Source organism: Scophthalmus maximus, chromosome 15 (genome assembly GCF_022379125.1).
Source record: "Scophthalmus maximus strain ysfricsl-2021 chromosome 15, ASM2237912v1, whole genome shotgun sequence".
NCBI lineage: Eukaryota > Metazoa > Chordata > Actinopteri > Pleuronectiformes > Scophthalmidae > Scophthalmus > Scophthalmus maximus.
Window position 1 is genome coordinate 431,652 of NC_061529.1, and position 13,888 is coordinate 445,539.

General features: G+C 48.7%; 1 protein-coding gene across 5 annotated transcripts in view; it reads left to right on the forward strand.

Moving 5' to 3' along the window:
• sptbn5 (spectrin, beta, non-erythrocytic 5) overlaps positions 1 to 13,546 on the forward strand; it is a 37,232-nt gene extending 23,686 nt beyond the window's left edge. For 3 of the 5 annotated variants that reach the window (XM_047327310.1, XM_035611476.2, XM_035611477.2), the window contains 28 exons: positions 88 to 212; positions 350 to 512; positions 744 to 932; positions 1,027 to 1,104; positions 1,200 to 1,372; positions 1,597 to 1,687; positions 1,778 to 1,924; positions 2,146 to 2,283; positions 2,575 to 2,742; positions 3,105 to 3,193; positions 3,813 to 3,999; positions 4,564 to 4,632; positions 4,743 to 4,886; positions 5,048 to 5,244; positions 5,325 to 5,529; positions 5,721 to 5,900; positions 5,983 to 6,138; positions 7,143 to 7,360; positions 7,487 to 7,676; positions 7,753 to 7,929; positions 8,032 to 8,139; positions 8,242 to 9,021; positions 9,120 to 9,188; positions 9,432 to 9,515; positions 10,127 to 10,218; positions 10,638 to 10,754; positions 12,293 to 12,462; positions 12,541 to 13,546. In XM_047327310.1, the coding sequence (XP_047183266.1) occupies positions 88 to 212; positions 350 to 512; positions 744 to 932; positions 1,027 to 1,104; positions 1,200 to 1,372; positions 1,597 to 1,687; positions 1,778 to 1,924; positions 2,146 to 2,283; positions 2,575 to 2,742; positions 3,105 to 3,193; positions 3,813 to 3,999; positions 4,564 to 4,632; positions 4,743 to 4,886; positions 5,048 to 5,244; positions 5,325 to 5,529; positions 5,721 to 5,900; positions 5,983 to 6,138; positions 7,143 to 7,360; positions 7,487 to 7,676; positions 7,753 to 7,929; positions 8,032 to 8,139; positions 8,242 to 9,021; positions 9,120 to 9,188; positions 9,432 to 9,515; positions 10,127 to 10,218; positions 10,638 to 10,754; positions 12,293 to 12,462; positions 12,541 to 12,698 (4,662 nt within the window). In that variant the 3' untranslated portion in view covers positions 12,699 to 13,546. Of the gene's footprint in view, positions 1 to 87; positions 213 to 349; positions 513 to 743; positions 933 to 1,026; positions 1,105 to 1,199; positions 1,373 to 1,596; positions 1,688 to 1,777; positions 1,925 to 2,145; positions 2,284 to 2,574; positions 2,743 to 3,104; positions 3,194 to 3,812; positions 4,000 to 4,563; positions 4,633 to 4,742; positions 4,887 to 5,047; positions 5,245 to 5,324; positions 5,530 to 5,720; positions 5,901 to 5,982; positions 6,139 to 7,142; positions 7,361 to 7,486; positions 7,677 to 7,752; positions 7,930 to 8,031; positions 8,140 to 8,241; positions 9,022 to 9,119; positions 9,189 to 9,431; positions 9,516 to 10,080; positions 10,219 to 10,637; positions 10,755 to 12,292; positions 12,463 to 12,540 lie in introns of those variants that run through there. The other 2 variants (XM_047327311.1, XR_007029785.1) reach the window with 2 other exon arrangements.
• Positions 13,547 to 13,888: the final 342 nt, after the last annotated feature.

Sequence of the window (13,888 nt, forward strand, 5' to 3'; positions counted from 1 at the left end):
TGGCGCGAGGAGGCGGAGTCTAAATAAACCAAAAGATATTTAATGAGGAAGCCTTGCCGCTCAAGCCTCAATGACTTGTCTCGCCAGGCTCTGGAGGAGGAGGCGGCGTCACGTGACCTGAAGGCTCCTTCAGCGATGAGCGACAAGCTGAGGAACAAACAGACGGAGGCCCAGGAAGCTCTGAGGTCTCTGGACAAGGAGGTGAAACACCGGTGAGGCAGACGAGGTGGTGACGTCTTCATCAGTGTTCAAGATCACGAAACGACCACAGAACCACACGTGTACTCACGACAGTGTTAGTTTAGCAGATGGACTCATGGGAGATTGTTTGTTTGTTTGTTTGTTTCAGGAAGGAGCAGCTGCAGGAGGCTCACCAGCTGCAGTTGTTCAAAGCGAACCAGCGCCTCCTGCTGGACTGGAGCGTCAAGCAGAGCAAGGAGATGTCGGAGAAAGTTCTCCCCAAGACCCGGGCCGAGGCCGAGCGGCTCATCCTGGAGCACCAGGACTGGAAGGTGAGTGTCGTAGTAGTGGTGACGCAGTGCAGTTATTACAGTAAGACAACACGTGATAACCCTGTGTGTGTGTGTGTGTGTGTGTGTGTGTGTGTGTGTGTGTGTGTGTGTGTGTGTGTGTGTGTGTGTGTGTGTGTGTGTGTGTGTGTGTGTGTGTGTGTGTGTGTGTGTGTGTGTGTGTGTGTGTGTGTGTGTGTGTGTGTGTGTGTGTGTGCGCGCGCGCGCGCGCAGACGGAGATCACAGCCCGGGCCGAGCGCATCGACTCAGTGCGAGACTTCGGTCTGGGTCTGATCAGGTCCGGTCACAGGTCGAAGGCGGAGATCCAGACGGCTCTGAAGCAGCTAGAGGTGGCCAAGGCCGGACTGGACAGAGCCTGGGTGGAGCGCAGCAGGACGCTGGAGCAGGCCCGGACCCTGCAGGTGAGGGGGCGGGGCTTCATCTCAGGTGGGACAGAAACATGATTTGTGTATCTTTTATATTTCGTGTCCTGGTTTCCTGTTCTCCGTCCTGAAGGTGTTCTTCACCTCCGTGGAGCAGTGTGAGAGTTGGCTCAGCAACAAGGAGGCCTTCCTGTCCAATCAGGACCAGGGGGTAAAGATGATGTCACCTACTTTATTATTTTAAACCTGCCCAGTTTCTCCAAACTCCCGGGATCAGTGTCATGTTTCTTCTCTCTGTGTGTTCAGAGCTCTGTGACGGAGGTGGAGACTCTGCAGAGGAAACACTCTCAGTTTGAAGAGTCAGTGCAGGCTCAGCTGGACCAACTGGACCAGGTGGAGCAACTGGGCCAGAACATGATCCAACAGAACCACTACGAGTCGGACAGCATCCGGGCCAAGAGCAGAGCTCTCGCTGTCAGGTCAGAGCCTCAGAGAGTCTGTCTGATCACATGATCACCTGTCTGTCCGTCCGTCTGTCTGTCTGACCACCTGTCTTTCTGATCACATGATCACCTGTCTGTCCGTCCGTCTGTCTGTCTGACCACCTGTCTGTCTGATCACATGATCACCTGTCTGTCTGTCTGACCACCTGTCTGTCTGATCACATGATCACCTGTCGTCCTCATCGTCTGTCTGTCTGTAGGCGGACTCAGTTGCAGCAGCAGAGCAGATCTCGTCACAAAGCTCTGGACCAATCGCTGCAGCTGCAGATGTTTTTATCCAGCAGCTACCAGGTCAGATACTCTACTGTAATCTACCCTACTGTATGTACTGTGTGTAATGTCCAGATGTGTGTATTAAATGTGTGTGTGTGTTTCCTCCAGGCGTGTGTGTGGCTGAACGAGCGTAACGCCGTTGCTTTGGATGAGAGCTGGAGGGAACTAACCAACCTTCAGGCCAAACTCCTGAAGCATCAGAGCTTCGAGGCCGAGATCCTCGGGAACCGCTACAGAGTTGACACACTCGCCAAGGTGTGTGTGTTTGTGTGTAAAACAACAAACACGTCAGTGCACATTGTATGTAAATCAATAATTTAGACGAGAGGAGGCCGAAGAAACTGATCAACTGTTAGTTTAGTTTTATTTTCGTAAACATAACGAACTCAGTCCATGATCCAAAATCTATTTTTTATTCCTTCGTCTTCTCGTGTGGAACATGTGACCTGACGCCGTCGACGCTGCTCCGCCCGCAGGACGGAGAGAAGCTGCTGTCGGAGTCCGTCTCCTCCGAGGCGAAGGTCGGACCTCGACTCAAAGAGCTGACGGACGCCTGGGACGCTCTGATCCACAACTGTGGGGAGAAGAAGACCAGACTGCAGGAGGCCTACCAGGTACACACACACACACACAACCAGTAAGTTACTCATTGTGTCTGTTAAAAACCTTCATGTGAAGCACTGTCGCAGGCTACGGTTTCCCACAGGTCAGGATATCGTGTGTGTGTGTGTGTGTGTGTGTGTGTGTGTGTGTGTGTGTGTGTGTGTGTGTGTGTGTGTGTGTGTGTGTGTGTGTGTGTGTGTGTGTGTGTGTGTGTGTGTGTGTGTGTGTGTGTGTGTGTGTGTGTGTGTGTGTCTGTGTGTGTGTGTGTGTCTGTGTGTGTGTCTGTGTGTGTGTGTGTGTAGGCGCTGCAGTTCCAGCGTTCCCTGGACGACGTGGATCAGTGTGTGTCCTCTGTGGAGAGGGAACTGACCAATGAGGACTGTGGCAGCGACCTGCCGTCCGTCAGTCGGCTGCTGAAGCTGCTGCAGGCGCTGGAGGACGAGGTGGACGCACTGAGAGACAGAATCCAGGTCCCTACTATACTCAGTTTATTATCATACCACAAAACGGTCCAGAATATGTAAACCGGAAATGCTTCAGCGGTGCGCAACCATAAAGTGTCCCCTGTCGGTCGCTCGGTTGGTTGCGGTTTGCAGCTTTACCACCAGATGCCACCAGAAAATTACACACTGGGTCTTTAAGACGATGTTTATATTTTACTTTACTGTTTGAAATGGACTTGTGGATGTGTGTGTGTGTGTGTGTGTGTGTGTGTGTGTGTGTGTGTGTGTGTGTGTGTGTGTGTGTGTGTGTGTGTGTGTGTGTGTGTGTGTGTGTGTGTGTGTGTGTGTGTGTGTGTGTGTGTGTGTGTGTGTGTGTGTGTGTCCTTCAGAGCCTGGTGGAGACGGCGAAGACGTTGCAGTCTCAGGGAAACTTCCTGGCCGAGGAGATCCAGACCCGAGTGTCTCACACCATCAACAGGTCTGTGACAGAACAATCATCAGAGCGTCATTATCCTGAGAGAGCAGATGAAAAAAAAAAAAATAGATTCCATTAGCAAACATCACGCATACTAATGATGATTTACATAGACAACATTGTTGGATAACGGCTGATGACACCTGGAAAGTGAAATACTGTTGATGATTTATATTCATTTTTAATGATTTTAATGTTACATGTTAAAAATGTAGAATATTAACAATGAATTAATTAAGAATATTTAATGTTGAACAAACTGCTGGCACGTAAAAATCAGACACTGATTTATGTTTTGATCCATAAAAATCACTTTCTATGTTTGATGTGAAAACTTTTGTTTTACAGATCGCAGGTTATTTTTTATTTTTACAATGATCAACACAATCTTTACAAACATGTTCACAATCCAGAAAAGATGAACATTTATATATACATTTATTCTATAAATGGATAGTTATTTAAAAAGTTTATGGTTAAACTGTAAAATATCGAGCCTCGATTCAATTTTGTTGTGTAAGGGTTTGATAACGGTATCCAAGGAAATATTAATTTATATCAGCCAATATATCAGAAGTTTTTTTTACTCCCCAATATCAGTAGTGTGTTGTCACGAAATCAGGTATCACGGTCTGTCGGAGCCCCTGCAGAGTCGCGGGGAAACCCTGGAGGCCTGGCAGGTTCTGTTCCAGTTCTACAGAGACGTGGAGGAGGAGGTGGCCTGGCTCAGTGACAGACTGCCCAGCGTCACGGCCCCGGACCTGGGCAGCTCCCAGAACGGCAGCCGGCAGCTGCTCCACCGACACCAGGTAACATCTGTCAGTGATATCAGATATATATATCTATATATATATAGATATATATATTCTGCACCTAACACCTGACTGCATCTAATTGTTTCTTGTTTTCTGTGGCCAACAGTCTGAAACCTAAAGATATTATTATTACCATGAACTGAATCAAGGAAAATCAATAATTAGGTCGGCTCAGCTCCATTTAAACCTTCCAATTACCTTATTTTAAATCAATAACTTCCTGTTGCTCAGTTTATTATACAACTACATGATACACAGTTTCCTTTTTTCATAAATATTTCTTTAATGTTCCTATTTAATGTATTCAATGTTTGTACTTCTTGCGAATTTTGTTTAATACATTGTATTTCATTGTTGCGCGTGAAATTTGTTTCATGAATTATTATTACTATTATCATTATTGTTTATTATATTATACATTTAAATTAGACAAGTATATTTAAAGATTGTCTGCAAACAGTGAAACTTTAACGTCTTCTCTCCGTATCTGAAGGATTGTTTTGAAACAATTAAAAAAATGTGTAAATATATTTATTATTTGAAAAATAAAATTTCCAGGCTGTGATGCAGGAGATCTCTAGCCGCGGCCCATTGGTACAGGCAGTTCAGGAGGCGGGACATAGTTTGGTGAGGAACCAATCACATGTATTTACACTGAAAGGGTAATAACAAGGTTAAGAAGAACATGTACATTCTTTTTATGATACATATATATATGTGTATATGGACCCTCTCAGGTCAGAGGTCGTCACTTTGCGTCTCACGACATCCGCGAGCGTCTGGAGGAGCTGAGGCGTCTCCACGACGAGCTGACGACGGAGGTGGAGAGGAAGAGGAAACTCCTGCAAGAGGCGCTGAGCATCTACACCTTCCTCTCCGAGGTAACGCTCAGACTGTGATACTGTACGACAGGAGAATCGTGAGCTGCTGGATCGAACTGCTTCTTCACAAACTACTGGATCCACACCCTGGAGATTCTGACCTACGACATGTGATTAACGTTTAATATGTTTAACGTTGTCATTACATTGTGTGTGTTGAGGTGTCGGAGCTGGAGCTGTGGTTGGACGAGCAGTTGGCTGGTCTGGAGTCTATGGACTGTGGGCGGAGCCAGGAGGCGACGGAGGCTCAGCTGAGGAGGCTGGACTCTGTGGACGTGGAGCTGGAGAACCAGCGGAGGACGGTGGAGAGGCTGCGGGAGAGCGGAGGGTCGCTGCAGCACCTGGGACATCCCAACAGGTGAACTCAGGAGGATGGCTCATTCATTATGATTCATATTTTAAAAACAGAAAACACGACAGGATCTCTCTCTCTCTCAGCCGCCTGGTGGCTGATGCCCTCCCACCGATGCTTGAGTGTTTTGAGAGTGTCATCAGACTCTCCGCCTCTCGCCGCGCCGCGCTGGAAGATCGGCTCCGTCTCTACGTGTTTGAGCGAGAGGCCACAGAACTACAAACATGGCTGACCTCCAAGAAGACCTCGGCAGAGTCCGAGGACTGTGGGCAAGATCTGGAAGACGTGGAGGTGAGTCTCGTGAGAACAAGGTGAACTTTGTCCTGTGATGACTGTTTTCACTGCAGTGGAGGCTGGTGTTTGTCTGTTTTTTCATTCTTATCCAAGAACATTGAACTGAGCAGCTGATCGTTGTTACACTCTCGTGAACCTGACATCCATGAATTCAGTTGTGCTGAAAGATGAATGTGCTCCGTCTGCAGGTTCTTCAGAAGAAGCTGGAGGTTCTGGTGTCGGAGGTGTCCGGTCTGTGTCGGAGCAGGCTGATGTCAGTGCAGCAGCTCGGCCGGGGGCTGCAGCGGGACGGTCCGGCCCGGCGGATGGACGACTCTCTCAGCAGACTGTGGGACGAGCTCAGCAGCAGCATCAGGAACAGAGAACAGGTGCGGCTCCGTCGCCGGTGCGTTTCTCAGGTTCTGGATGTGATGGGACGGAGGTGGTGATGTTCATTCTTGTGTCTCACAGAGTCTTCAGTCGGCGAGGGAGGTTCATCAGTTCAATCACGACGTGGACGAGCTGAAGGGCTGGATGGCCGAGAAGGAGGCCGTGCTGGACTCGGACGAGCAGGACCACGACCTGCAGTCCGTCCAAACTCTTCTCCGACAACACAAGGCTCTCGAGGTGAGAAACAACCAGCAGGCCACAGGCAGGAAGACGAAGGCACAGGGAGGAAGACGAAGGCACAGGCAGGAAGACGAAGGCACAGGCAGGAAGACGAAGGCACAGGGAGGAAGACGAAGGCACAGGGAGGAAGACGAAGGCACAGGGAGGAAGACAAAGGCACAGGGAGGAAGACGAAGGCACAGGGAGGAAGACGTAGGCACAGGGAGGAAGACGTAGGCACAGGCAGGAAGACGAAGGCACAGGGAGGAAGACAAAGGCACAGGCAGGAAGACGTAGGCACAGGGAGGAAGACGAAGGCACAGGGAGGAAGACAAAGGCACAGGCAGGAAGACGTAGGCACAGGGAGGAAGACGAAGGCACAGGGAGGAAGACGAAGGCACAGGGAGGAAGACAAAGGCACAGGGAGGAAGACAAAGGCACAGGAAGGAAGACGAAGGCACAGGCAGGAAGACGTAGGCACAGGGAGGAAGACGAAGGCACAGGCAGGAAGACGAAGGCACAGGCAGAAAGACGTAGGCACAGGGAGGAAGACAAAGGCACAGGCAGGAAGACGAAGGCACAGGGAGGAAGACAAAGGCACAGGGAGGAAGACGTAGGCACAGGCAGAAAGACGTAGGCACAGGGAGGAAGACAAAGGCACAGGGAGGAAGACGTAGGCACAGGGAGGAAGACGAAGGCACAGGGAGGAAGACGTAGGCACAGGGAGGAAGACAAAGGCACAGGGAGAAAGACGTAGGCACAGGGAGGAAGACAAAGGCACAGGCAGAAAGACGTAGGCACAGGGAGGAAGACAAAGGCACAGGGAGGAAGACGAAGGCACAGGGAGGAAGACGAAGGCACAGGGAGGAAGACAAAGGCACAGGGAGGAAGACAAAGGCACAGGGAGGAAGACGAAGGCACAGGGAGGAAGGCAGAGGCACAGGGAGGAAGGCAGAGGCAGCCTCTAACTCACAGAACAAGTGGCCTCACACTGAGACCTTGTTGTCTGTGTTTCCTGTCAGAGGGACCTGGTGCTGATCTCTGAGGAAGTGACCAGGAGCCAAGAGGAGGGCGGAGCTCTGAGCAGACGACAGCCTCAGTCCAGACTCTCTGTGGCCCAGCGGCTGCAGGACCTGGACGCCTGCTGGACACGCCTCCAGGACAAAGCGTCCCAGCGCCGCCGCCGACTGGGCCAGGCTCAAGACGTTCAGAGATACTTGTCTCACTGGACCGAACTCATGTAGGTTCTCTGCACAACTCACTGTCCATGACTGATGTGAATCTCTGAGGCCGATGTCGTTACCGATATTAGGGAGTGAAACACTTCAGATGCCAATATATTGGCTTGTTTTGTGTCGTGTCCCAGAACATGGCTGAAGGAGATTCACTCTCTGATGCGAGGCGAGGCGCAGAGCGTGGAGGGCGCCGACCTGGAGCAGCTCATCAAGAAGCACAACGAGTACCGCGTCCAGATGGGCCGGCAGCTCGGCAAATCACAGGCTGCGAAGGACGAGGGGAGGCGACTGATGGAGGATGGAAACCTCATGTCCCAAGAGGTAACGGATAGCGGACGAGAACTTTTTATTATTAAAGCAGGTAGAAGTGTTTCCTTGTAACTCCTCCTCCTCTCAGGTGGAGCAGCGTGTCCTCGAGCTGGAGGAGCTGGAGTCGCAGGTGGAGCAGCTGTGGGAGGAGACCAGGCTGCTGTACGAGGAGCAGCTGGAGATCTCGCTCCTGCAGAGGGAGCTGGAGCAGGCGGAGCACTGGCTGAGCTCCTACGAGAACACTCTGACGGCCGAGGACTACGGGGTGAGTCCAGACGAGGCTGCTGACGACTCTGGACTAACTGATCTAGAGTCAGGACGAGTCAGGATGATGACGTGGTGTGTTTTGTGATTGTGGCCCGTCCAGGACTCTGTGTCTGATGTGATGGAGCTGCTGAAGAGGCAGGAGGACCTGGAGGCCATGATCCAGGCCCAGAGCGAGCGCTTCATCGCACTGCAGGAGAAGAAGACACAGGTCGGTTGGTAACGTTACAAAAAGACAGACTTAAAGACTTAAGACTTAAAACAGTCAAACGCTGTTTTCTCTTCATATCTTTGGGGGGTTTTTTTATCCCAGAGGGAGAAGAGACTTCATGGAAAAGAGGACAAGGACGTTCAGGACAGGAAACCTCCAGCCAGAGTCTCCTCCCTGAGGAGCAAACCGTCAGAGACCCAGAGCGGCTTCTCCTCCAGAGACATCGTCCACAGGGTGAGTGGCGGGAGGAAGACAGACAGAACCAGACCGTCCACACCAGACGACCCCTCTGCTTCTCCCCCTCCGAGCCTGCGTCCTGAACCAGATCCCAGGAGACGAATCAGTGCTCCAGAAGAATCCGCCAACGGTCCTGCCGCTCGTCCCACATCCGGCCCGACTGTCGAGACCTGGAGACGTCGATCCAGACACACTAATCCTGACTCCCCCTCCTCCCCCTCCCTTCAGACCTCCGTCTCACCTGAGGACGACCGTCCTCCCAGATCCAAACCTCCTCTGACTCCAAAGACGAGCCTCTTCTCCACTGAGCGGAAGTTTGGACACCGCTCGGAGCCCGTGAACCAATCGGAGAAGGCTACCACACCACCTGACTCCCCTCCACCAGTCAGACGGCTCGTCGCTCCTAGTAAACCTCGACCGGTCGCAGAGAGACCAACTCCTACTGAACGACCCGAGCCTCCTGACTCTCCAGCTCCACCTACTCGTACACAGGTGACATCGCCTGACTCCACGACTGCTGGACCAATCGCGACAGAGGGTGTGGCTCCACCTGACCTCGCTCCACCAACCAGGGACTCGCCTCCGTCTCCTCCACAGCGACGACAACTATTAGAAGATTTACCAGATGAGCCGCACACAGCCGAGGTAACTTCTTCTTCTTCTTCTTCTTCTTCTTCTTCTTCTTCTTCTTCTTCTACTTCGTCTACTTCTTGGCGGCAGCTCACTCACACTTGTGTTGTCAGGGGATGGCAGTGCAGCCAATCAAAATGCAAGGGGCACTGGAGATCAAGCTGAAACAAACAGGAAACAAGGTGAGAAACTTCACTGGTCTGGCTGCATTACAGGTCATAAGCCCCGCCCCCTCCATGGCATGTGTGGTATCACACTGATGTTTGTTCACGTGTTCATGTTTCTGATCACTTGCTTCTCATTAGTTATTTGATGATAAAAAAACTGAGGCTGAGACGTCATGATTGACAGCTGACACTGACTCCTGATTGGTCAAGAGCGTGTGTGGGGTCTGATTGATGATTTGTCTGCTGCTGCTGCTGCAGGGTCTGGATCACTGGGAGGAAGTGTTCGCTGTTCTGGAGGGAGAGACGCTCGGCCTGTTCAAAGATCCAGCAGCTGCTGCACAGGTAGGATTTATAATACATATATATATATATATGTATAAGTATATACATATATATATATATATACACAAAAAAAAATATATTTTTTGACTGGAAGTTTAATTTCATGTCAATATTCCAGAAAAAAGCAGAACATAAAAGACCTGATTCTTAATTAATGATTTATTACTAATCATCGACATAACAAATCAGCGGAGTTGTATTTCAGAAGCAAACATCTAAATCAAACCTTACAGCTCAGACACCAGGACAATACAGATCATAAAGTTATTATCTTCTCCTCGTGGAAGAACAATCGGTTGATAAGAAGACAAACCAAATAAAGATTAGCCCCTTCATTATTCAAGTTTTGTTTTCATCAGACTTCCATTATTCTATGGAAAATGAGTGAGATTGTCAGAACCAACATCCTGTCTGACACCAACACCTTGTGGTAAAACTATTGGAGATTCATACAAACGTGATTTCATTTTCAGAATTGACATGATCTCAGCTAGTGACAGGTTTTAATTGGTTACTTGGGGAAAAAAAATCCTTTTTATTTGTATCAAATCTCCCTCCGTGACAGAGAGAGCGAGTGTTCATCAGCGTGATGTTGGACGTTGTTTCCTCAGAGAACCTCTAGGTGGCCTCCTATCGACGTGTCTGGAGCCGTTTGTAAGGAGAACCGGTTCTACAGGAGGAAGGAGAACACGTTCAGAGTGACGTGAGCGGCACTCAAACATCACATCTCTTGGCTTTCAGTCCTGATTTTAACATTTAACAAGTATTATTTTCATCTGACGGATGCTATGGTAGATGACTGAAGCTTCATGATGTTAACATTCAAACAAGACTAACAGACTGATTCCGTGTGGTTCTGAAGAGAATCTTTGAAATCAAGTTTACATTTGACGATCAAATAAATGATATCATGACAAAAGTATTGTCATATTCTTCTATATAACTTCATCAAAGGTCATATTTTGGTGTGAAAGACTAAAACTGTGATGTAAGAAATCTCTTAAAAAGTCTTTAAGATTTAACTTGACTCCTTCATTTCATGTAAAATGTTCACCAATTTGAAGTATCTTCTGTAGTAGAATGTTAAAAAATACATATCTGTGTGTGTGTGTGACTCGTCAGACTGGACGACGGGTCTCAGTACCTGTTCGCTGCGTCCAGCCGAGAGCTGCAGCTGCTGTGGGTGACAAGGATCCAGAACCGACCCGAGTCTGACGGAAGCGACTCTGACGACTCGGGGTGAACACACACGCACGCACGCACGCACACTGTAAAAATGTCCTCTGTCTCTCGTTGGTCAAAGGTCACAGTCAATCTCTCTTTTATCAACTCATGATGTTGACAGAGAGAGACAGAGAGACACAGACAGACAGACAGACAGACAGACAGACAGACAGTAGGACAGACAGACAGTAGGACGGACAGACAGACAGTAGGACGGACAGATAGACAGTAAGACAGACAGTAGGACGGACAGACAGACAGTAGGACGGACAGATAGACAGTAAGACAGACAGTAGGACGGACAGATAGACAGTAAGACAGACAGTAGGACGGACAGACAGACAGTAGGACGGACAGACAGACAGTAGGACAGACAGACAGACAGATAGACAGTAGGACAGACAGACAGACAGTAGGACAGACAGACAGTAGGACGGACAGACAGACAGTAGGACGGACAGATAGACAGTAAGACAGACAGTAGGACGGACAGACAGACAGTAGGACGGACAGATAGACAGTAAGACAGACAGTAGGACGGACAGACAGACAGTAGGACGGACAGACAGACAGTAGGACGGACAGACAGACAGATAGACAGTAGGACAGACAGACAGACAGTAGGACAGACAGACAGACAGACAGTAGGACAGACAGACATTAAGACGGTGAAAACGTGACCCAACTCCTTTAATAACCTCATGGAGGTGATCAGAAGCCTGATGGTCTGACGAAGTGTCTCCACCCGCTGCTCCCGACACAGTTCTGTCCGTCTGTCCATCACGACTGTTGGAGTCTGAGGTGGTTTCAGGTAATTTGACTCAGCCCTTCACATGTACCTGTTCACACTGTGCACCGCGGGGACACCGGACACCTGCGGGTGTGTGAGGAGCCGGAGAAATGAAACTCTGCAGCAGCAGCTCTTTGACTTTAATGAGAAACTTTGACGAAGTGAATTACATTCAGCGGCACACGGCGATGGAACCAGTGGTGGACACAGTCGAGGTCCATTCAGCTGTCACTCATCTCCATCTGTGGTTGGTGGCTCGGAGGTGAAGTGTACCGCACCACAGAGGCAACATGACGACGGCCCGTCACACAATACATCCACCCAATGATTTCTGCAGCCGAGATGTGTTTTGTTCTTTAACGCATGTATGAATAGAAATGTAAAAAGGGAGAAGTGGTTTTTTTCCTTCAGAGTTTTTTGTTGACCACAACAACCGCTGGGGACAAGACGCAGTATGTACAATCACACGTGACTTTCACAGAGCTACGCTAACGGCCTCCCCTCGTTGCTTCACGCTGGACACAGATAAAAATGACTCATTCGACAGACGGACTGTCTGAACAGCAGGTGCACTCACACACACACTGCTCGCATGACCAGGCCCCACGCTCACAACAACAAGACAATGTTGGTCATTTAGTCCAAAAAGGATTTTGTAAATTACCACATTTACAAGACGTTCCCTCCCTTTTTGAACATCACATGAGCTTCATGTGTCCTCAGATGTTCCGTGATGTCAGAACTTCAGTCTCTTGTCGTTCAGGCGAGCGTCGTCCGTCAACCTGAGTCTGGAGAAGTTGACCGAGGCTGCGGACAGGAGAGCTGAGAGCCTGGAGAGACAGTTGTCCACGGAGGGGCCGCCTCCTCCCAAACCCCCCCACACCTACTACAACAAACACCGCTACCCTGCTGGAGGGGAGGTCCGGGCCCCGGGTGAGGAGACACTGCACATCTTATTAGACGTTTACCCTGCGAGGGAATCTGGTCTGATTGTTACTTGTCGCACTGCAGGTTTCCAGAGCCGCAAAGACCAGCCCCCCTCAGGACCTCCTCCTGCCCCCCCTGACGCCCAGGACCCCCCCAATGTGACGCCCCAGGTAACAGACGACCACATGAACAAAGACAAGGCGAGAAGGAGCGTCTTCAGGAAGTTCTTCTCCAAGAAATAAGAGTTGATTGACGTCTGGCGTCATCCAGGAGGATCCAGACGCTGCAGGTGAAACAGCCTCCGGAGGCTTTTAGCTCAGAATGAGGAGGTGACGTCATAGTTTCACCTACATTTTAATTTAAAGTGCTTTTATTCTCACAAAGTGCTTCAAACAGACAAACACATCAGAACTGAAATAAGAAAAGCAGGTTTAACTGAGTCTGTTAATAAACGTTAATAAACCAGCGACAGTCGGACGTGACGCTCTTCTCTGATTTGAAACCGTCTGACGCGACTTCATCTGAAGAGTTTCGTCGTCTCCACAGTGAAAAGTGACACTTACATTAAATCATTAACAGAAAAATCAATTCAAACAAATTTTCCACATTTATGATCAGAAAAGTTTTTTTTAAAGAAGCGACGCATGTCGTGTTAGTGATGTTTTAAAGAAGATGAACTTTGGTTAATGATTCAATGTTTACTTTATTTAATGAACTCCTTTTATTTAAACTCCTTTTAAAACATCTCCAGACTCGTCTCATTCAGTCGCATCAATAAGTGACTCATTAACATTAAGTCAGAATCAGAGTTCATACACTGAGACACTTTGACAAATTAAAGTCGATTGAAGAGTCGTTCAGACAAACTGTTTCCATTTTATGAATCATAAACATCTTAAATATCTGATCATCATTCATCTGCTGCTGTTTAGTGTCAGTTATATATTTATATTGATCACTAAGAAGTTTTTGTTTTGCTTTTACCGTTTAGCAGATTCAGGGCAATTATTGTCAAACCACAGAAATTAATAAACTCGTTCATTCGACTGAATTTCACTGAATGTTTTAATAAAATATTTCCATCCTCAAATTCTGCTTGTTTCTTTTCTCCTCTCGGAGTCTGTTGAGTGAAAATGTTCAAACCAATAATTTATTGATCCACTGTCCAGAGTTTCCGCAGAGCATGAATGGGCGGAGTCATTGATCGTCTTCATATACAGTCAGTGATCGTCTTTATACACAGTCAGTGATGGTCTTTATATATAGTCAGTGATGGTCTTTATATACAGTCAGTGATGGTCTTTATATACAGTCAGTGATCGTCTTTATATACAGTCGGTGATCGTCTTTATATACAGTCAGTGATCGTCTTTATACACAGTCATTGATCGTCTTTATATACAGTCACTGATCGTCTTTATATACAGTCAGT